Source organism: Ictalurus furcatus, chromosome 8 (genome assembly GCF_023375685.1).
Source record: "Ictalurus furcatus strain D&B chromosome 8, Billie_1.0, whole genome shotgun sequence".
In the NCBI taxonomy this organism is placed as follows: domain Eukaryota; kingdom Metazoa; phylum Chordata; class Actinopteri; order Siluriformes; family Ictaluridae; genus Ictalurus; species Ictalurus furcatus.
In genome coordinates, this window is record NC_071262.1 from 5234422 (window position 1) to 5258519 (window position 24098).

At 37.5% G+C, this 24098-nt stretch overlaps 1 protein-coding gene across 3 annotated transcripts in view; it reads left to right on the top strand.

Annotated features, from left to right (window-relative positions):
* Positions 1-24098, top strand: part of diaph2 (diaphanous-related formin 2) — a 380814-nt gene that overhangs the window by 104191 nt on the left and 252525 nt on the right. For all 3 annotated transcript variants that reach the window (XM_053630382.1, XM_053630381.1, XM_053630383.1), the window contains 2 exons: positions 5867-6199; positions 9535-9649. In XM_053630382.1, coding sequence (XP_053486357.1) covers positions 5867-6199; positions 9535-9649 — 448 coding nt within the window. The remainder of the gene's footprint in view (positions 1-5866; positions 6200-9534; positions 9650-24098) is intronic.

Genomic DNA, 24098 nt, shown 5'->3' on the forward strand with positions numbered 1-24098 from the left:
AAGAAGCACATTAAGGTCCTGGAGTGACCTAGGCAGTCTCCAGACCTTAATCCCATAGAAAATCTGTGGAGAGAGCTGAAGGTTCGAGTTGCCAAACGTCAGCCTCGAAACCTTAATGATTTGGAGAAGATCTGCAAAGAGGAGTGGGACAAAATCCCTCCTGAGATGTGTGCAAACCTGGTGGCCAACTACAAGAAACGTCTGACCTCTGTGATTGCCAACAAGGGTTTTTAAACCAAGTACTAAGTCATGTTTTGCAGAGGGGTCAAATACTTATTTCCCTCATTAAAATGCAAATCAATTTATAACATTTTTTATGTGCGTTTTTCTGGATTTTTTTGTTGTTATTCTGTCTCTCACTGTTCAAATAAATCTACCATTAAAGTTATAGACTGATCATTTCTTTGTCAGTGGGTAAACATACAAAATCAGCAGGGGATCAAATACTTTTTTCCCTCACTGTATCTGCTGTATCGAAAGATAAGTTTGCATTTTATGTTAACAGCCGGACCATCCTTATGCCTGAATATCAGGCAAATATGAATGAATTAATTAAATGCTTATTAATTTTACTGATGTCACAAACTCTTATATTCAAAAGACGTTTAATATTCAACCTTGGATGACTATAATGAGAAAAAAAAAATCATTATAAACATAAATCCAGTTTGTGAAACATAAACAGTTAATTCACTGAGGTGTTCATTGAAGTGTTTACATGAACCCTTTTTTTGTGTTTGAGCTCTGTCAGGTTATAAACGAATTATTAGGCTGCATGTGAACTACATTGGGCAATATAGTAAAAGTATTCACGCACACATTCATTGCTTGAGTGTGTGATCCTTATCAAAAACATGCTGTGCTTTGTAAACAACAAGGCCACCACATGCTAATCAATTCTTTTATGACAGAGCTTAATTTATCTAATCTATTCGAATAATGACAGCTTAATTTGCTCAATTAACTTTAACACACAGTGTTTTTATGGACATTTTAGATGTTTTTATCCATGAAATTAGAAGCCTTATTCAGAACTAAAATGCTGTGACAATGTGACCATTCATTGGGTGCAAGGTTATGTTCAAATAACTGTTTCTAAATCACCTGAGTGACATCTGATTGAGCTGAGATTTGGTGTGCTGCCTCATTGTGCTAATCTGCGAGTGGACCTTTACAGTAACTTTTGTGTTACTTCAAAAACATGGCTACCATCAGCTTGCAGTCCACATTTCACAGTGTTACATCAAGCTACCATTGAGAAAAATTAATTTTGCTTTAGTGCTTTGTGCAGCTTGGTGAGTACTTGCTATCTGTGTTGAAATCTACAAATAGTGGTTGGCCCCCACAGATTATCGTTTGTGGCTATATTTAGCAGTCCAAGAACAGAAGGTGCTGGAACAGAGTTGTGATTGTTAGGATTTTTCTTTTGTCTTTTTTTTTCTTCGTCTTCTTCATACATTTGGTATGCATGTCTTGTTAAGAAAAACAAATGTCACAATTGCATCCATTAACTCTGCCCAGCAGGAAGAGTCTCTAATTTGGATTTTGTACATTTTGACAGGTGCAAAACTATTAAATACTACTCCTAAGAAGTTCATCTGAATCATACAAAATTTGTTTACAATGATCTCAAGATATCCATGATATTAAATTGCAAAGGAATTTCTTATAACTCAAAAGGTGTTCCCATAGCAATTGATTCAATCAACATGTCATCCTATGCAAACAATCCCACTGTACATGTGTATTGTGGCCCAAAATCCATGTGTATGTTCAACGATGAGGTGTAATCACATGTATATGCCAATAGTACTGGCAACAGGAATCGGGGATTATAAACCTTTTAAATACTCTTCCTAGATAGTTCATCAGATGCATATATATTTGATTTTAAGGGACTTTTTCATAGATTAAATGGTGGTGCCATGGTCACAAGATCAATTAATGTGTCATAATTCCACTGTACATTGTGTGATGTGGTTGAAAGTTCACATGAATGATAAATGATGGGAAATAGTCACACACATGACATGAGTAATTCAGCATAATAGTACCACCAGCTGGAGACAGAAACTGAGGCTTACAAGCAAAAATTTTTCAATACCCCTTCTAGATATTTTCTCAGATTCTCAACATGTAGATTAAATGAGGAGGCATATTTACATAGACATAAAACTAGTGATTCATTGTCAAAGTGCCAGTAACTGGCAAGTTAGGTTCTTCTCCAAAATTAATAATAAAATTCACAGTAATTCATGACACATATAGTGAATGTAACCTGACAATATTGAAAATGTAACATTTCTATGCTGCTGATTACAGTGCTGTGAAAAACTATTTATATTTGATTTCTTCTGATTTTATATGTAAATCCCATACTAAATAGTTTTAGATCTTCAAACGAAATACAACAAAAAACAAAGGCAACCTGAGTAAGCACAATACAGTTTTTATTTATTTATTTTTTTGTTAAGCAAAAAAAAAGTTATCCAATACCTATCGCCCATGTGAAAAACTAATTGCCACTTACTTCTAGGACTAGGACTTACTCCTATGCTTTGGATCATTGTCTTGGTACATAATCCAGTTTCGCTTGAGTTTCAACGTTTGTACTGAAGACCAGACATTCTCCTTTAGGATTTTCTGGTAGAGAGCAGAATTCATGTTTCCCTCAGTTATTACAAGTTGCCCAGGCCCTGAAGCAGCAAAGCATCCCCACACCATCACACTTCCACTACCATGCTTGATCCTGTGTATGATGTTCTTTTTGTAGAATTCTGTGTTTGGTTTATGCCAGATATTCTTTGATGTTGTCCTTGGCTCTTTTGTGACTTGCTGGATGTGTTGTTGCTGTGCTCTTGGAGGAATTTTGGAAGGTCGGCCACTTCTGGGAAGGTTCATTATTGTGCTGAGTTTTTTCCATTTGGAGATAACGGCTCTCACTATGGTTCTTTGGAGTTCCAGAGCCTTTTAAATATATTTGTAACCCTTCCTGGACTGATGTATGACCTTCTTCCTCATCATTTCTGGAATTTCATTTTGATTTTTGGCATAGTGTGTTACTGGTTAAGACCTTTTAACCAACTTCATGCTGTTGAAAAAGTTCAGTTTAAGTGTTGATTTGATTGAACAGGTTTTGCAGTAATCAGTCCTGGTTGCGTCTAGTCCAGCTGAACCCCCTTACGAATGCAGTTTCATAGATTTGGGGAATTAGTAACTACAGGGGCACGTACATTTCCACACAGGCCCAGTTGGTATTGGATAACTTTTTTGCTTCAATAAATAACAAGTAAAAAGGTTGCCTTTGTTTTATCTTAGATTTTGTTTTAATTTCTGAAACAATTTGGTATGAGCGCTACACACAAAAACAGTAGAATTCAGGATGGGGACATATATGTTCTACAGCACTGTTAAATGGCGATGCCATTGACAACGCAATTAATTAACATATAACAACATCTACTGCTTCCAGGAATTTACACTCATGTAACACAGTTTATTAAATTTAGATTACATTTACCATGGGTTCTCTACAATGATCACACATTATGATGCAGTGCAAATGACATTGCTGCACCCTTTGTGCTTGGACCGATCAGCTGCTGCTTGCAGCTCTATTTTTTCCTTGTCCTGCAAGACAAGACCTGCAGGACATATGCACACATCTATGGAGCCTGCAGGATTGAAAAACTGCAAGTATGTGTTGCCAGGTTTCAAAATGTCCACCCTACCTGCAGGAAAAGGTAGACACATAACTTTTTCCACCCTCAGTGTGAAATTACAGCATATTAAAATTAAGTGAAAAACAATCAAACATTTTAGGGAAAAATAGGAAAAATAAAAAAGTTACAATAATCTGGTTGCATAAGTGTGCAAACCACTAAACTAATATGTTGAAGAACCTTTTGATTACTCAGTCTTTTTGGGTGAGGGTCTATCAGCTTGGCACATCTTGACTTGGCAATATTTTCCCATACTTTCTTACAAAAACATTCTAGATCTGTCAAATTGTAAGGGCATCTTCAGGTCACCCCACAGATTTTTATTTGGTTGAAAAACAACAGCAGATGATGACAAACATTGTGAGAGCTGTGAAGAAAAACCCCAAAACAACAGTTAGTGACATTACCAACAGCATTCCCAGGGCAGGGGTGAGGGGCACAATCCAGGGCACAATCCACCATTCGAAGAAGATTTCAAGTACAGAAATATAGGGGCCATACCACAAGATGTAAGCCACTCATCAGCAGTAAGAATCAGAAAGCCAGATTAGAATTCACAAAGAAATACAGAGATGAGCCACAAACGTTCTGGAACCAAGATTAACCTCCACCAAAGTGATGGAAAGGCCAAAGTGTGGAGAATGAATGGATCTGCTCATGATCCAAAACATAGAAGCTCTTCAGTCAAGCATGTCCGAGGTAGTGTCATGGCTTGGGTTTGCATGGCTGCTTCTGGAATGGGCTCACTAATCTTTATTGATAATGTAACTCATGATGGTAGCAGCAGAATGAATTCAGAAGTGTACAGAAACATTCTGTCTGCCAATTTACAGAGAAATGCATCCAAATTATCCTTATTCTGAGGAACTTGATCATGCAAGACAGTGACACAAAAAGTGCTGCCAGCACAACAAAGGACTTCATCAGATGAAAAAGTGGAAGGTTTTAGAATGGCAAAGCCAATCATCAGATGATAACCCAGTTGAGCATTCGTTACACCTCCTGAAGAGGAGACAAAGGTGAAACCCCCCAAAACAAACAGCAACTGAAAGAAGCTGCAGTACAAGCCTGGAAAAGCAACACAAAAGAAAAATGCAACAGTTCTAGATGAAATATCAGGAAATTAAATTCTGATCCATCATCTCATATTCATCTTTGGATCTCAAACACAAATGCATTTAGTGTATAGCAAAAACAAAAGAATCAGCCTTGGCATTTCAGTACTGTCAGAGGGGACCGTCTCTCTTCTGGCAAAAAAAAAAAAGGATTTAATTTTAAAATACTGTAAAACTTGTATGTGCATTTCCTGTGTCCTTCAGTAAGCAATATTAAAAGAAAAGGTTCTCAGAAAAGCCATACAGACATTATAATCAATGGGGAAAGGCATTGAAGCTAAACTTGCTTTCAAAAGTTTCAAAACTTGCTTACTCATTCACATTAGACTGATGATTGAAAGCTTGCCAGAGAGTTCCACACGGCATCTCTTTCAGGAGTTGGATCAAGCTATTCTGCAAATTACTGTTTGTTGTTACAATTTCTGAATGTAATTCACTTACCTTTTCAGCAGCCTTGATATTTCAGTGTTTAACAGTGTTTCCAGGACTTAGTTAACATGAAATAAAAAAACAAAACAAAAACATGGTATAGACCACACCCCCTTTTGGTTCAAATCTGAAAATGTGAAAATAATGGTAATTATTAACTAATTCATGATTAACTTGCTCTCAGTGAATGCTGTGCAGAGGATATTGGCTGCAGCTCTTTGGAGTGCTGGTCTCTTCTTAGCCCTGTAGAGGACCGAATTTACTCTGCATACCAGTGTGGTGCAGTGATGCTGTAGGACTTAAACCCAATGCCTCCACCTGCTTTTATCAGGTCTTTTTGGATATATAGTGAAAACACACACACACACACACACATTCTCCGGTGTCTTGTTTGGGAAATACTGTGCCTTTTAGCCTCCTCTTGCTCCTCTTCCTCCTCCACTGCACTTTCCCAGCCTTGTCTCGCCAATTAGCTTTGATGCTTAATGCTTATAATAGCGATAAAGCCAGGGCTTTGCCTGTAGACCTTGGATAAGAGTGTGCGAGGGGGAGTGCAGTGACATTGCTGTGTGACTCTGGTTTTCTTTCTTTCATCTCCAGGTTGCAGCTGGAGGCACTCAAAGAGTTCTATTACCAACAGAACCACCTCCTCCTCCCCCTCCACCAGGAGCACCCCCTCCACCAGGAGCACCCCCTCCACCTCCTCCTCCCCTTCCAGCAAGTCTGGGACCTCCACCACCACCACCACCACCACCTGGCTTTGGTCTGCCACCTCCACCCCCTCTTCCTGGAGGAGTTCCTGCACCTCCTCCACCTTTCTTTGGAGCTCCAGGTCTCCCTCCTATACCAGCTGTCCAAAAACTACCTTATGGCCTACAGCCCAAGAAGACTTATAAACCTGACACAGCAATGAAGAGGGTCAACTGGTCCAAGGTAATAAAGGTCACACAGTCCAGAACAGAAAGTAATGCAATGATATTAATTGAAACTAAACCATCAAACAGCACATACAACATTTTTTTTTTCTTGTTTGTAAGGGACAAACAAGATTATTCAAAAGAACAAGTTATAGAAATACTTGGGAAATATAATAGCTCACTTGTCCTTTGTATCCTTATAGCATTAGTGTAATTTAATAAAAATAATAATCAGGCAAATAAAAAAGAGGCTGAGATAAGAACAGATCATGCATAATCTTCATTAGTATAAAGAACAGTCTGATGCAACAATGTAATCTTCATCCATTTGTCAGTTGCTTCAGAAGCCCTCTTAGTTTGAGCCAGCCATTTCAACCAGCCTTTAAAAGATATGTTGAAATAAGAGGTATTATAAATCATTATCATTTTCCAAATTAATGAATTTTGGCATCTTTGCATTTTTTTCAGACCTGTTTCAACAACACCTATTTGAAAAGATAGCAATGTTCCAATGCAGCAATAAAACAGTAATAAACAGTAAAGTCACCATTACTCTTTTACTTCCATTACTACCATTACCGTATCTCTTTCAGAAAGCACTTACTAAAATAATAATAATAAAAAAACGTGTTCTCTAAGTGTTTTCCTGTGAAAATTAAATTCTTGTTTTTTTTGCTTTGAAGTGGTAATTAGCAAAATGCTGCCCTTTGTGCTTGTGAGGCAATTTCAATGTAACGGGATCAATCTTAAACTACATATTTATGATTTTCTTTTTATTATCTTTTACACAATAATAAAACTCTCTCGCTCTTTCTCTCTGTCTCTCTCTCTCTCTCTCTCTCTCTCTCCCTGTTTCTCCCCTAGATTATTAGATTATTAATTATTATTATTGTTAGATTATTTTCGGTAACAGATGATTTTATTATTACATTTTTTTTTTTTTTTTTTACGAAAATATACAAACAATGTAAAATCACAGTCAAATCTCAGAATCATGAGACACAGTCAGGTAGAGACACAGTCAAGGCAGGCATCAATAACAAAGGCTCAGCACTTACTCAAAGCAGTGATTGGCAAGACTTCCTGACTATGATCTCAGATGATCTCACTATGATCTGAGGGGTAATGTCCTGGGTTTGTGTTACTAAGTGTACACGTATATGTAAAGGTTTATATATACTCGGTATATGTGCTTGTGCACCCTTTTAAAAATTATTGCACAAAAAATGTTGCGTCTTCGACAAATACTAAGGATACCATTTTTCAAAGACAAAGTACAAACAAATGTGTTTTGATACTGATTCCAATACCCGATGTGTCTCAGCTGCATTTCTGGATGAGCTCCTGGTGGGACAAATAGCAACAGTGCATTTCTTACATTTACAGTAATTATTTTTGTTGGTTTTGATAGAGATATGGACAGTAAAATGTTTAATAATTAATAGAATCATTTTAGTTTGAGATTTACCAGAATCCCTCACAGACAACCACATCAGCTTTGAACCATGTTCTTTTAGTCCTGCTGAGCAAAATTTCTTAATTGATTAATTAATGTTCAAATACACATTTTTCTACAAAATAAAAGAGAAATGGATGACAAACTTTGAAAAATCTTTTAGTTCCAATCACGTTGAAGAGCTTCTCGATCCAGCCATGAACTGGGGCTGCTGGGAAGGAAACAGAAAGCTTTTTAACTAAGCATCATACCTGCAAATACCTATGGACATGAAAAAAAGCTGAAGCAGTTCCTAAAGCACAGGTGAAGTTAAAATCTACCGAGGAGGATGGAAAAGCCAATTGGATGCAAAGAAAGAACCAATTTTTGTTTAAAGTGTTCAAACAGTGACTACATTTTCAGCATGTTTGTCACAATTAGGCACAGAGCATTGATGTTAAAGACACTGGGTTGCAAGAAAACGGTTCTATCTCAGCTTGTATGTGTATGCTCCCTTGGTATATCAGAAGCCCAGTATTGATGTAGGAAATTTGGTAATGCCTGTCCCCCCCACCTCTTTCTGACCAATCACACAAAGGTTTGTCCAAACACTGATTGTTGATTGGCAGTTCACTCCTGTTGCCAGATTCTCTGTTTGTTTGTTTTTCTCAATGCACAGAACTCTCACCGTTGTTTTAACATTCATTCTGATATGTCGTCTAAACGCCTTTTTATGTTCGTTCAGCTTAAGGCGTTCCGCAAAAACACTTAAGCGCCTAAGCCTTTCTATGATGGGGAAAGCCCTGTATTTCAATATGTATATAAATTATAGACATATATGTGTGAAATATATGTGACAAGCTCAGTCATTCCCTACCTCACGCTACGGCATGTGACGATGGTTTATTTATATCACCATGGTAACGACCTGGGTATGCGTGATTGTGTGTGTGTGTGTGTGTGTGTGTGTGAGAGAGAGAGAGAACGAGAAGGAGCGAATGAGCACGCAATAGATAGAGAAAGAGAACATGCACACTCTGAGCCAGGTGATGTAAGAAAATGGCACTTTTGAATGCATAAGTAACTGATGGACAAACAAACGTCGCCAATTTGGACAGTATGGGGTGCAACAAACATGTCTGCTGTTACTGTGGCCAAACAAGTCTATCTTTGATTTGTCTGTCGAAAGCACATTATTCCAAAAGGCCTGGTCTTTGCCTATATGCTCATTGGCAAACTGTAGTCTTTCAAAGGCTTTTTCCTGGCATGCCTCCCATGCAGGTCAAATTTGTGCACTCTCTTTCTGATTGTAGAAAGAGATTACACAAATATTTAATTAAAAAAATATTTATTTTAAATGAAATGGCATGAAATATGTTGGAGTTATAAGTTTTCAATCCATTTATTCTCATTGTGAGCCTGTAAAAGTAAGCTTAGGCATTTACACAATCAGCCATTTTCCTGATCCTTGGCAACCAAAATGATGTTGCTTTTTGTGATTAGTGTAGGTTTAAATTCCTCATATTTCCGCATAATAATTTCTTGCCCTTCAACCAGAAGTATGCACACCTGCTTTTTTACATGTTGAACGCTATTGTCTGTTTGCTACAAACATCAAGCTTTTATGTGCACCTGCATGCTGAGTAAACCTTGATTCAGGGTTAAAACTGGGTTGACTGAGAAAATTGATAACCAGCGTCATGAAACCTGATAGCCTTAATTAACCCGGGTTGGTTTTGTTAACTCAATTTCAAGTAGTCCCATTGTCCAAATTGTGCAACATCGTATTGGTTGAGAATGAGGTGTAGATGATTTGGGTTAGGTGGTTACTATTTGAGTGCCCAGGAAGAGATCTTGTCTGTCTGTCTTTGTCTCTTTTGCAGTACAATTCCAATGTAATTTTTCTGTTCTTGCAGATAGTGCCTCAGGAGATGGCAGAGAATTGCTTTTGGATCAAAGTCAAAGAGGAGAAATTTGAGAACCCGGATCTATTTGCCCAACTCTGTCTCATTTTCTCATCCAAGTCCAGAGGTAAACAATCCTTTTTCCTCCTTCCCACTAAGTACAAACACAGACCTCATTTAAGATATCGCATCAGATTTTGAACAGCTCATCTCCGCAAACTATAGGAAACTTGTTTGTCGAAATTATTAAAATTATTTTAACACACTAAAGGAGAGTTTTGGTGAAGTCTCTCTGTGGGTGAGAGTGCAGCTGATTGGAGCACGTATCTGATCATTTGTAGGTTTTTTTTTTGTTATTTACTTTCTTTTCTGTTTTCTTCTTTAGTTCTATTGGTTTATAGACCAAATTATAGTGTATTTAACAGTGTGTGAGCCAACTACTGTCAGCAGAACTCCTGACTGACCATGAGACGCGGGTGCAAATGCACGCCGGACGACTCCATACTTATCGAAAAAGTCCTAACTGCATTCAGTGATCAGGATGGTGGGTTAAACATCAAATCAGCTTTTCAGATGAGCAAAGCATTGGCGTTTTTTCTCTCAGAGGTTGAAATGGTCGATAAGTTAATTAGACATAGGCTAATTATAAACAACATGTATGTACCTGTGTTTCTGCTTTATGGTGTTTCTGAGAAGATTGTGCTGTCTAACATGCCTCCCTTTATTAAAAATTAACCTGTGCTAAAAGTGTACTCGAGTACTATGGAAAGTTAACAGCACAGATTAAAAGGATTCCCATTGAGGTTGTAAAACCCAGACATTAAACACATCATGTCTTTCTGCCATTTCACCTACATGATCCGAAACACACAGCACAAGCTGCTCAATCTCTCCGTTAAACTAATGGTCAAGGCTATTACACCATCTTTATGAGCACTGAACAGATGAGATGTTTTGTATATGGTGAACACAGCCATGTCCGAGCAGGCAGGAGAGCAGCAGGCCAAGACACAGACAAACCCAGCACGTACTGAGCAGCCGAGTGAGTCTGCAGCTCATGCAGTGCCAGTAATCACTGCCACTGAGCAGCGAGGTGACTCTGCAGCTCATGCAGTGCTGGTAACAAGTCCCACTGAGCAACCAGAGGAAGAAACGTCCAACCTCACTAACCAACCTGAGATAGGAGTTACACATAACACTGACAGCACTGCCGAAATCTCAGTGAGCGACAGTGTTAATTCTGCTCCAGCATTAAAAGAAAAAAAAAAAGTTAAAAAGCAGGAATTGACTGTGTTTAGTACGCCCCTTACTGTGCTAACTGAAACCTCAGTGCCTGTTGCCACCAAGTCTTGCTGCAGGTCTTTTGCAGTCACTTGAAAGGTTTTTCACAACCTGCCTTCTCAGAAATCTGGTTGCAGCTGTTGATAGCTTCCTTTTTCTGCCCCGTCCAGGTAGTGTACACTCAACAAACCACTAACCAGTTCAAGTGTTTCATGTGTTCCCTTGATTAGTTGCATCAGGTGTGCTTGAGACAATAACTGTTTTGCATTTACATTTACATTTATTCATTTAGCGGACGCTTTTATCCAAAGCGACTTACAAACGAGGAAATAAAAGCAAAGCGATATATCAAGCGGAGAACAATACAGGTAGTGCTACCATACAAGATCTTTTAATTGAGTTCTGCTCAGAGTATAGGTGTAAGAGAGAGAGTAATTTTTCTTTTTTTTTTTTTTTTAAATAACGTGGGGGTATGTATTTTAGGGGTTAGTTAAGTACTCACAGAAGAGGTGGGTCTTTAGCCATTTTTTGAAAATAGTGACACATTCTGCAGTCCGGACTGAGGTTGGAAGTTCATTCCACCACTGAGGGACAGTTTTGCATATTTGTGCTGTTGTGAGGGATTCTATTCAGGGGCTGAATAATTTTGACACTGGAGAAGTCATTATAAGTTGAATTTTCAGTTGAATTTGGGGAAACCACTTGAAGCATTCATTGTGTTGAACTATTTCCTTTAATTCCTTTTGTTTGATTTGTTCATTGTCATTTGTTTGATTTGTTCATGCAATTAATACTACAAAAATTAGGTATCCATTTCTAGCTTAGTTAGCTAGTTCAGAGCTCCATTTGTAAATGGATTTTTAAAAGCTGACCCTTAATTGTGCCATTATTGACTCGATGACTAGCTATACAATTAGCAAATAGATTAGCAAGGTGGAAGCCATCTAATGTGAGCACATTGAAAATTATGTATACATTTGGTAAAGTTGCCTCAAAATCAGTGAATGATAATTGTGAATAGATAAAATATTAGAATAATATTAAGAATTAATACTACTAATTGGTTGTGGGTCTGCTTTCATTTCCAGTGTAGCTGTCCCATCCTTTAGCAGTAACTTTTGGCTTCGGTCAAAATGCAGTCCAGACTAAAATTTGCTGAAAGCATTTCTAAAAATTGGACAGAAATCCTCAGGGACATAGGAGAAACCAAACAAAACAACAAAAAACCCCCATCTGTTTAGTTTCTAGAAGTCAACTGTATGGACAAGGGAGTGACTGGTTCATTTTAACAATGATTACAAACTATATTTAAGCTGAATTAAAAAAAACTTCCATGACAACAGTTCTTTAAGGGGAAAGTTAGAAGTTTCTGAATAGTAATTTTAAAGTTAGATGGATGAATAACCACAAACTTTGAAAAGGGGGAAAATCAGACCCCCTTTTTTATTATGTCTAATCATTCAGAGTATTATCTAGTGAGTGAGTGTTATGTAGTGAGTGTAGTTTCACAGTATAGGGTTATCTCTTTTTGTGATGACTATGCTGACAGAGAACACAGATAGCAGATATTGCATTCAAGTACTTTATTCCCATGACCGGCTGGGGTCTGCAGCTTCACCCTGCATTCCAAAGAAATACAGACCACAACCTTCTTTCGATAGTAAGCATACAGGTCAGTTGATGAAACTATCATAATTGGTTAAGAATGATGTCCTGATTCTATTGTTGCAAAAGCTGTTTCAGTGTATGGAATACTGAATGATATTTATACCTTAAACCTACTGTATATAATGTGCACACTAGGGGTTGCACGGCTACTAATATTTATTTGTTGTAAATGAATATGAATTGTAATTTTAATAAAATCGTCTTTCCCCAGAAACATCTGTCAGAATATCAGTATTTTTTGAATGATTTATTTGTGCAGCAAAAAATGTGCCACACTGCACACAAGTCTGAAATATTTTACCATTTTAAATCTTTACAAAGCAGCTGACAAAGAAATCAGTGCTCAAGCATAGGTTGGTTTGTCTGCAGAATTGCTGCTTTGTGAGTTCAGATTGACCTGCTGAGTATATGCTGGTAGAATTTTCTTTTTTCTTCTTACTATCCTTCTTTCCTTCTTCTTCCTCTATTCTTCAGTCCTGACTGGTATTTGTAAGTGAAGCTTGGCTGAATTGGCTTAGAAGAGTCAAGCGGGTGCAGCTGTGTTCCCCATGAAGAGCTTTGTATTGATAAACATCACTAAAGGTGGCTATCTCTCTCTCCCTCTTTCTGTCTCTCTTGTGGCATTGGAAACTAAATGCAGCTGCATTTAATTTGTTTAATTTTTAGACAAACTGTGTAGACAAGGACAAAAATACTGAGGTAAATTTAAAGAGTTTTTCGTCTGCTGTTTCCATTTGTTCACCCGTTTGAATCCAAAAAACATATTTTTTCCCCTCTTTTTTTTTTGCCCTTTCTGTCACTTTGTCTCTCATATTTTTTTCTCCAGATGATCTTCAGTTTTAGTATCAATCAATAATTTTGTCTGTGTTTCGACTCAGGGGATTAAATCAGATTTACTTGTGGATTGAGCGTGCAGCATGGCCTACTGCATTTGAAAATTAATTCAGTGCCTCAGCTTTTTGATGCAGAAATAAGATTGATGAAAGCAAAATTTCCCTTGCTCTTGCCCTAATATATTTTCGTTATTGTTGATATTCACTACGGGAGTTATGCTCCTGGGTAATGGGGATTTTCCCTTTTGAATTTAAGGACTACTGTCTTTATCTAAGACATTGTTTGGAGTCTACAGAAGAATTGAATGTAAGGAAATCATTTTTTTGATGTTCTTGCATGTTTTCACAGAGGTGAACAGTATTTTTGTTTAAGTTTAACATGCAATTGGATGTTTCTAGGAAGCCTTCTAGTCTTTCCTAATTCTAGTGTTTTGTTTGAGGATGAATAGAATGGAGGTTATCTGATCAATTGTACACACCCTTATTCACTTACTGTGTTCTTGCTTTCTGAATACTCTTTGGAGAAAATGGATAAATTGCATACTCTCTCTTGTAAGGGTGCAAGTGAAAGTGTCCTGCACAAACAACAAATAACACTCAGTATCTCAGTGTCTGACTGTAACAGGTCCCCACTTCCAGCCAGTACTGGCTTTTTCACCTTTCAGAAAGGAATTTGACCTCATACACGCCATATAATGTGTAGAATTGCCTGTGAGAAGTCCACTAACAATGAGCTTGAGTCTGTATGTTTTTGATAATTGTCCTGCTGGAAGATCCAACCATGGCCCATTTTAAGCTTTCTTAAAATTGTGTTCATTTACTATCTGGTGATATTTGATAGAGTCCATGATGCCATGTGTATCCTAACAAAATGTCCAATTCCTCTGCAGAAAAACATTCCCAAAAAAATTAAAGACCATAGTCATGGGGTATTTTCCATATGGCTACCGTTCTGTGTGCACCAAACCCACCTCTGGTGTTTATTGCCAAACAGCTCTGTTTTAGTTTCATCTGACCATAAAACCCGATCCCATTTGAAGTTCCAGTAGTGTCTGGCAAACTGAAGACCCTCGAGTTTGTTTTTGGATGAGAGTAGAGGCTTTTTTCTTGAAACCCTTCCAAACAACTTGTGGTGATGTAGGTGACTTTGGATTATAGATTTGGAGGCTTTCTGACCCCAAGACGCAAATAACTTCTGCAGATCTCCAGCTGTGATCCTTGGAGATTTTTTGGCCACTCGAACCATCCTCTTCACAGTGCGTTGAGACAATACAGACACACGTCCTCTTCCAGGTTGATTCATAACATTTCCAGTTGACTGGAACTTCTTAATTATTGTCCTGATGGTGGAAATGGGCATTTTCAATTCTTTTGCTATTTTCTTATAGACACTTCCCATTTTGTGAAGCTCAACAACCTTTTGCTGCACATCACAGCTATACTCTTTGGTCTTACCCATTTTGATGAATGACTAAGGGAATTTGTCCCACATGTTACCTCATATTTATACTAGTGTGAAACAGGAAGTCATGGTTGAACAATTTCCTGTTCCTGTTGACATGCCAGGTGCACTAAAAAAATGTAAAATATCAATGGAATATACTTCAAAAAAGACTTGCACGTGGCAGATGGCTAATGCTATAAACTATAAAAATGTTTCCAATGACAGAATAAGATCCAAAGCCCAGTAATGTTAAAGGGAAAACAGCTACAGAGCCTGGATGTTATCTTTCCTTGACAGAAATGGTGAGATCATATGCGAAGAAAGGAAAGCAATCAAAAAAGAATGCTGATTTGAACAAAAAGTTTGCAACTTTGAAATAAATAGTGGTGATCACTGTCTTTTCCTGCCGGGATGTACAGTCTTACTTGTAGCTATTTTTAGTTCATTTGGAGCATGAGAAGAATGCAGCTCAAGCCTTTAAAGCAGACAGCTGGCAGAACCATTTTTTTTTTTTTTTTTAAATATATGTCGTCTTATTATTATTTGCATAATTATAAAAAGTGGTAATGTAATAAAGGGTATTTGACATTTTGTGTGTTCTTGACCTAACAACCTGCACTTCACCTAATAGGCATGTAGGTGGCACTTGGACATCATTTAACCGATTATGATAGTTTCATCAAATGGTAAATCAATACAACATGCAGTACATAAGTAAGAGTAAATTGAACACTACTTACCATCAAAGTAACTTCCAAATATGCAATTTCGTTTGTCCGTTCGGGGCTGGAAAGAATGGTACTCATCGTCTTATTTTTCTTTTAGCCATTTCATCCTTGTTAAAAAAATGAAACCAGACTGGCTGTGTAGTTTTCAACTGATTTATAAATGAGACCGGGAAATTACTGTTCTGCTTCACAGTGAAATTTGAACTTGTTGTGCCACAGGTTGGTGTATACATGACAAACTGGCATCGATTATGAATTATCTAATGTTCTAAAATATGTAATATGTAGAGTTTTAATTGAATTGACACACAAGCTTTCGTTATTCTTTTTTCCCCCCTGCCATTGAGCTAAAGGCAATCACTGAAATAGCCCTGCTTTAAAGTGTTTGTGTAAAAGAGCGCTGACACGGCCATTGGCGGAGTTGTCCTCAATCAATGTTCATTGCTGATGACTGCCGATGTTTTAGTTTCTCTTCACGTGCATTTCACACATTTATCTGTCCATGGACTCACATCCTGATGATGTTCAGTCGGCTTCGTAAGTCTTGGAGGCCCAGCCATCCAACAAAGTTGAAAGCAGCTGTTTTGCATATCATTTAAAAGTGAAAGTAAACTTGCATGCAAAAATAGACAAAAGCATGTGCAGTGCTACTGGGTAGCATTGTTTGATTTTACTGTTAGGAGTGGTGATCAGGATTTATAAAATGAGGTGTAATTTTACCCTATTATTAGCATGTTATTTTATTAATTGTCAGTGAACTGCCATAAAGATATTTTATGGCAAATGTTATTAATATGGAGACATTGTTTGACCCTATTGTCATCACCGCTCCTACTGCTGTCTGACATTCACCTGAGCGTGTCACACTTACCAGTGTAACTTTACAGATAAGAAAAACAATAATGATTCCCACCGAAATTAATTTATGGTTGTGTCACTGACAGCATAGTCACAGTAGAAATCAGAGTGCACCTACAGTATATGCGGCAGGTTTACTGACCTTTGGCTATGCTATGGATCTACTGTGAATTCTGTAAAATGTTGAGCAGTAGTATACTGTGGGCCTTTTCAGTATTATTTTTTCCAAATTCAGGTGGGTCAAATGAAATGAGACTGCGGGTTGGATATGGCCCATAGGCCTTGTCTTTGAGTCATGCCATAATGCTTCCTTCTGATTAGCTTAACCATTTTTTGGACTTTTGCTTCGAGGCAGTTAGGTTTCCACTCGCAAATTTCATGATCTGTATCAACTACCTCTGTAGCTGCTGACTAGTGTGTAAGAAGGGGTAAACCTCTGAGACTAACGCTAAGTTTGTCTCACCAATATTTTATATTATAATATTTTAAAAAAAGAATTTTTTTTCTCATGCTTAGCAGTAAACCTTGCTTAAGAGTAAATCTCTGTGCACTGCAGTGCTTTCCCTAGGAATAATATAGCAGTGTTTTGCTTATATCAAAAAAAAAAAAAAGCCCACAGCTAACAGAGTTAATCTAAATTAATGACTAAAGGCCTGAGGCATAACCAGTTACATGTAAAAACATCACTGCAAAGCAATTATAATAGGAAGAGTTATGTTGAAACTAAATAGCTGAAAATTAATTGCGCGAATTAATTAGTGATCATGGGGGGCTAGAACTAATCTTACAAGCAAAAATCTAAATGATTGTAGCTATAAGAACATATTGTATGTATTGCTATTTTCCCCTAGCATGGTGGGAAACTACCACCAAAAAATCACTTAACTTAATTAATGAGTTTATTTATTTCAGTTCTGTTCACTGTGAAGGTGAATACAAGTATAATACAAATCCCAAGTATTTATATGACAGCAATAATACTATTGGCGTACACTGATAAGCCATTAAAACCACCTGACTAACATTGTGTAGGTCCACTTTGTGTCACCAAAACAGCTCTGACACGTCAATTCATGGACTTCACAAGAAGGTATACTGTGGTATCTGGCACCAAAATGTTAACAGCAGATCCTTTAAGTCTTGCAAGTTGTGAGGTGGGGCCTCCATGGTTCGGACTTGTTTGTCCAGTACATCCCACAGATGTCTGATCAATTTTTGCCATTTGTCAGGGTGCATTATCCTGCTGAAAGAGGCAACAACCATTAGGGAATACTGTTGCCATGAAGGGGTGTACTTGGTATACAACAGTGTTTAGGTAGGTTGTATGTGTCAAAGTAACATCAATATGAATGCCAGGACCCAAGGTTTTCCAGCAGAACATTAAGTTAAGCCAGTTAAGCCTTCTTCCCATAGTGCATCCTGCTGCCATCTCTTCCACAGGTAGCGACTTAAGCTGCACACACATACCCGGCCATCCACAAGATTAAAAAAAAAAAAAAAAACGTGATTCATCAGACCAGGCCATCTTCTTCCTCTGCTCCATGGGCCAGTTGTTGCCTAATATATCCTACCCATTGATAGGTACCATTGTAACGAGATAATCAGTTCTTCAATTCATCTGTCAGTGGTTTTACTGTTATGGCTTATTGGAGTATATTTTTGACAAAGTTATACTAGGCATCAGTGTTTTATGCATCAGGTTTTTTTCTAAAGATTATCCATTTTTTTTCTTCTAATTTTAGAGTGACGAGATTTTGCTATACAATAAATTATTTTTTCTAAATCTGAGATTTAGACTGAACAATCATATTGTGCAAATCAGCATTTGAGACATCATTACAAGCATCATTAATACATGCAGATGGATGACAAATTAAAGGTTAATAAATAAATAAACCTAGAAAAAAAACCAAGGAAATTATGCAAGCCTAGTTTTATTGGACAGCCATCAGCTGCATAGCATTTGTCACACAAGTGTCAGCAGATGCATGTATAACACAGAATGTCCCTGGTATCACTCACTGCTTGTTAGCTAAGGGTGGAAAGTGTAAAATTCGTCTAGCTAGTCTCCTTGCATGTATGCAATGGGAATCTGTCAGGCAAAAAAGTTAATTGAATTTTCTTAATTTAATTGCATACATAGGTTTTATATAAATTGATTCTGTTACGTTAACACAATTTTTTTTGTGAATCCAACATTTGTGTATTTTCAAAGCCCTGAATAAAATTACTAAACCCAAGGCAGGATCAAACCCAGGTCACTGCAGTTGTGAAACAGCGATGATTACCATTACACCATTTTACTGCACAGGCTTTAAGTATGTAAGTTTAATACTATAGTTATTTCTTCCCATCAACGCTAATATAGAAAATTTTATAATGTAATTGGATCATGTTAATACTACATGAATTGATCAACTTACTCATAATGTAAACGAGTAATTAGACATATATTTAAATTAAATTTAGTGTAAGCGATGAAATCATGTTTTGATGAGAAATGTAATTTTTTTTGTAAACTATATTTGATATGTCCTATTAAATCTGACTGAACAGATATTCCTTTTTAAAAATTGTTTTAGTGTAGCTAGAGTCCTCGGGCATCAACATTTCAACGGTCAGTCAGTCAGTCAGTCAGTAAGTGCGCAAAAATGTCTCTTCTAGACTGGCCTGCCAGGTGGTCCAGCAAAAACACACCATAAAGTACCTTAGTAAAGTGTTGGGCCACCACGAACCAGCATAACAGCAGAACAGAACATGTACCATTTAGTGTGTCCTCCTGCCCAGTGGATGGGTGCACTGTCAGTCAAGATCAAAGTGCACAACAAATTTTGTTGACTGACTAAAATACTGGATTTACTGCTTTCTAAGAGTTTCCCAAAGCAAGGCCCTTATAAAACATAAAACTAATTAAACTCAGATGATAGGGCCAAGACAATCCAACATACACTGCTGACATCTTGACTTCCATATTGTTGATTTCATTATTCAGTTATTACTGAGGAATTCAGGTATCAGTGGTAATTGCACCCTTGCCTCTTAGCAACATGTTACAATTTCCAGACCACATTGGTTGTTTAAGCCATTCGACTCTCTTTTTATTCAAATTTTTATTCAAATTAAAATGTGTGCAGTGGACATGTCTCATCACAGTCTTCTGGTTTCTTCCTCTTGTTGCCTCAGGGTGTTTTTCCTTCCCACAGTCACCTCTAACTTGTTCAATTTTATTTCCAGATTTCTTTAAAGCTGCTTTTTTGACCAGAGTTGGGTGTAACGTGTTACATAGTAACTCGTTACTGTAATCTAATTACTTTTTATGATAATGCAGTAATGTAACGCATTGCATTTTAAAACTGTAATCAAATTAGATAACTGATGTCAATAAAATTGTTAGCATTACAGTTTTATTGTTAAAAAAAACAATATTAAGTAAAATACATTTTTAAATAAATCACGTTTTGCCCCAAAGATTTTTTCTTTAGCCCTGAATAATTCTCCACTTGCAACGGTTTGTCACCATGTAACTGAACGTCAGTAAAAGAAGACTGCCTGTAATTTTATATCAGGATATTTATATCAGGGTTTACAGGAAAATATGTGGAAACACTCGTGTCTTATTGGCTAACAGCTCTCAATTCTGCCAAATGCTAGCTCACAGTCAGTGTGAGGAAAAATGTATATATGCCGATTTATTAATTTTTTAATCCAGTAAATGGGTTGAGACTGAAACACTAACATCCTCTGATGCTGAGCAGGAAAACAACGTGTGTAAATGTCTAGAGTTCCAGTTTACGTGAACATGATATGATCAGAGCATAAGGAAAGATAATGTACTTTGCATGGCACTGTAACAGCAATAGACCCATGAGATGATAGCTTAGCTGTACCTCCCCTTGGCTAGCAACACCAAACTAGCCTAGTTAGAAAAGTTTGATATTTTATCGTTCTGGTAGTCCTACGAAAAGTGACAACACCCAAGGCAAGTGTCATGATAAATCTGACCTTTACTGATCATGTCATACTTTGATGCGCGCTAAAATTAAGAAAAAACTATGAGTTTCACTTTGTAGTGTATTTTTGTAGGTTTGATAAGTTTTTGAAAGTAAAGGGTTAGAGTTAGTAACCTAATTAGTAATTTGATGTAAAAAGTAATGTAATCAGATTACAATATTAAAGTAGTAATTTGTAATCTGTAGTGGATTACTTTTTTCAGTAATTTACCCAACACTGTTTGTGACAATGTCTACTGTGCTGTACAAATAAAATGTGATTGAATTGAGTTCACTTTTCACATCACAGCCTGTTGTCGTTGATTTGTGTGGACTTCAGGGAACTAGAACAGACTGTAAAGGTGTTAAAAAGAAGGCTTCCTTTCCTCCTTTCTCTGTCAGTGTGGTAAACAATACCCCCTTGGTTTATGCTCAACACAACAGAATAACAATGATGTGGTCCTCTCCTCCATCAAGCCATAGTGTTAAAAAAAAATAAAAAATAAAAAAAACAAGCTGGGAGAACAACTCAGACAACTGAACAAAAGCAGCCAGATTGATTGGTGACTAGTGTTGCCAGACAGTTTTGAAAGTTTGTGGGATTGAAAGTAGTCATGCAGGGCAATGGGGATAGGATATGGAGTAACAGGCAATGGTGGAGAAAGAAAAGCAGTCAGTAGAGAGGAAAAAAGTGGTGGAGGAGGTGGCTAAGCAAGATTTTGGGTTTGTCTATGTGAAGAAAAAAAGATTTGAACATGCTCTATGGCTGTCTGGAAGACTGGGAAACTTGCTATGAGATGTACATGTTCTCTATGATTCATTTTAACAGGTTCCCTTCAGGCAGCTTCACTGATTGATATGATGCTTCTGTTTCTCTCTTTCTCTCATTTTCCAACTATCCCTTCACTTACTTTCTTGCAATAAGCTATTATGAATGCTTGTTTGCATTTGTCTCACTTACTCCTAATTTATTCCGCTGGGATAGGCTTCTGTTTGTTTTTTTATTTTTCAGCATTTCCTTAAATAGGCCAGGTATAACTACAAGAGTGCTGCACATTTTCTCTCTACACTATGTCTTTGCTATTTATTTATTTACAGTGGGGGAAATAAATATTGAACTCGTCAACATTTTTTTCAGTAAATATATTTGCAATGAGGCTATTCACATGGAATTTTCACCAGACATCAGTATTAACTCAAGAAATCCGTAAATACAAAGAATTCAAAACATTAAAGTCCATAAATAAAGTTATGTGTAATAAAGTGGAATGACACAAGAAAAACGTATTGAACACGCCAAGAAAAAGCAGTTCTCCAAGGCAAAGTAAGGCAAGGAACCAGCTGAAATCCGTAAGTAATTATACCTCCTATCTGTGGAGGTTATTATGAGCTGGGTTTGTAAATTGATGGTCTATATAAAGGCTTTTCGTTACCAAGGTGTCACACAAGAAACATCTCATGATTGATAAAAGCTAAGAGCTCTCCCAAGACCTTCGTAACCTTATTGTTGTGAAACATATTGGTGGAGTCAGATACAGATGTATTTCAAAACTTCTGAATCTTCCAGTAAGCACCATTGGGGTCATTATCCGCAAGTGGAAGCAACATCACTCCGTCATAAACCGGCCACGCACAGGAGCTCCTCACAAGATTTCTGACCAGATAGTCAGAAGAGTAGACCAAGAGCCAATGACCACTCGGAAAGAGCTCCAGAAACACTTGGAGGCAGCAGGTACCATCGTCACAGAGAAAACAATAGGCAAAGCACTCCACTGCTCACGCTCGCCCGCAAGACTCCATTACTAAAGAAAAGGCATGCTGAAGCTTGTTTAAAGTTTGTTACAACTCATTTGGACAAGCCTATGAAATACTGCGAGAGTATAGTCTGGTCAGACGAGAGCTAAATTGAACGTTTTGGCTGTCATACTACACACCATGTTTGGAGAAGAAATGGCACTTCACATCACCCTAAAAACACTATACCAACAGTGAAGGTTGGAGGTGGAAGCATCATGGTGTGGGGCTGTTTTTCATCGCATGGTACTGGCAGACTTCATATAATTGAAGGAACGATCACACCTGAATTCTGCGGTCAATTAATTTCTTTATACAGGAAGTGCCTTGAAGCTGTCATTACAAAGGTTTCTCCAATAGGTATTAAATAAATTTCAGTTAGCATGTTCAATACTTTTTTCCTGTCTCATTCCTCTATCACAGATAACTTCATTCATGGGCTTTAGTGTTTGGATTTCTTTATATGTGTGGATTTCTTGTGTTAATACCAAAGTGAAAATTTCATGTGAATAGCCTCATTGGAAATATATTTACTGAAAAAAATATTGCCGTGTTCAATACTTATTTCCCACACTGTATTTAGCCTTGCACAGGTCTGATTGAGTCCACTCAGTGCTTTATGGAGTAAAGCATTCTCCTTTCTCTTATTTCAGACTCACTGAATGGAATGGAAAGCATGCATGTGACACTCTATTGGTGCAGTTATTTGAACTTGTTTGAATTGCTTTAAATCCCTATATATTTTGTTAGATTGCCACACAGCCCTCCCTGAAACTATTAGAATGGCAAGGCCAGTTAATTTTTTTGTGCAATAAAAATAAGATTTTTGTGTTTGAAATCAAAAGATGCATATGCGATGAGAGTTTAGGATTTCAGCTTTTATTTCCTGGTATTTACATCTAGACTTGTTAAACAACATACAACCTTTTGTATCAGACCACACAATTTTTAGGCAAGCAAAAGTATAGGAGCAAATAAGTATTGAAGTAAATTAAAGTAAATAACACTTATCAATAACTGTATCAAGCTTGTGACTCACTGACATAACCAACTTGTTGGTTTCTTCATTTGTGATTCTTTTCCAGGCTTTTAACACAGTCGCTTTCAATTGTTGTTTGTTTTGGAGGGTTTCTCTCTTCAGGCTCCAGGTCAGGAGTTGAAATGCATGCTCAATTTGATATATTTTGGGTGATTGATTGCCTACTCTAAAACCTTCCCCATTTTTCCTCTGATAAAGTCCTTTGTTGGGTTGGCGGTGTGTTTTGGATCATTGTCTTGCTGCATGATGAAGTTCCTCCTGATTAATTTGGATGCATTTCTCTGTAAATTGACAGACAAAATGTTCCTGTAAACTTTTGAATTCATTCTGCTGATACCATCATGAGTTACAGCATCAATAAAGATTAGTGAGCCTATTTCAGAATCAGCCATGCAAGCCCAAGCCATGACACTACCTTCACCATGTTTTGGATCATGAGCAGATCCTTTATTTCTTCACACTTTGGCCTTTCCATCACTTTGGTAGAGGTTAATCTTGGTTTCAGAACTGAAGGTGTGCTGTGGTATCTGGCACCAAGATGTTAGTAGCACATCCTTTAAGTCCTGTAAGTTGTTAGGTGGGGGCTCCATGGATCAGACTTGTTGTCCAGCACATCCCACAGATGCTCGATTGGATCTCAATCCACATCTGGGGAATTTGGAGGGCAACTCAAAAACTTGAACTCTTGTTCCTCAAACCATTCCTGAACAATTTTTGCAGTGTGGCAAGGCACCCTATCTTGCTGAAGAATGCCACTGCAAGTATGTTGGGTAGGTACGTGTCAAAGTAACACCCACATGAATATCAGGACCCAAGGTTTCCCAGCAGAACATTGCCCAGAGCATCCCACTACCTCTGTCAGCTTGCCTTCTTCCCATAGTGCATCCTGGTGCCATCTCTTCCCCAAGTAAGTGACACACACACACATCTGTCTGTCCACAT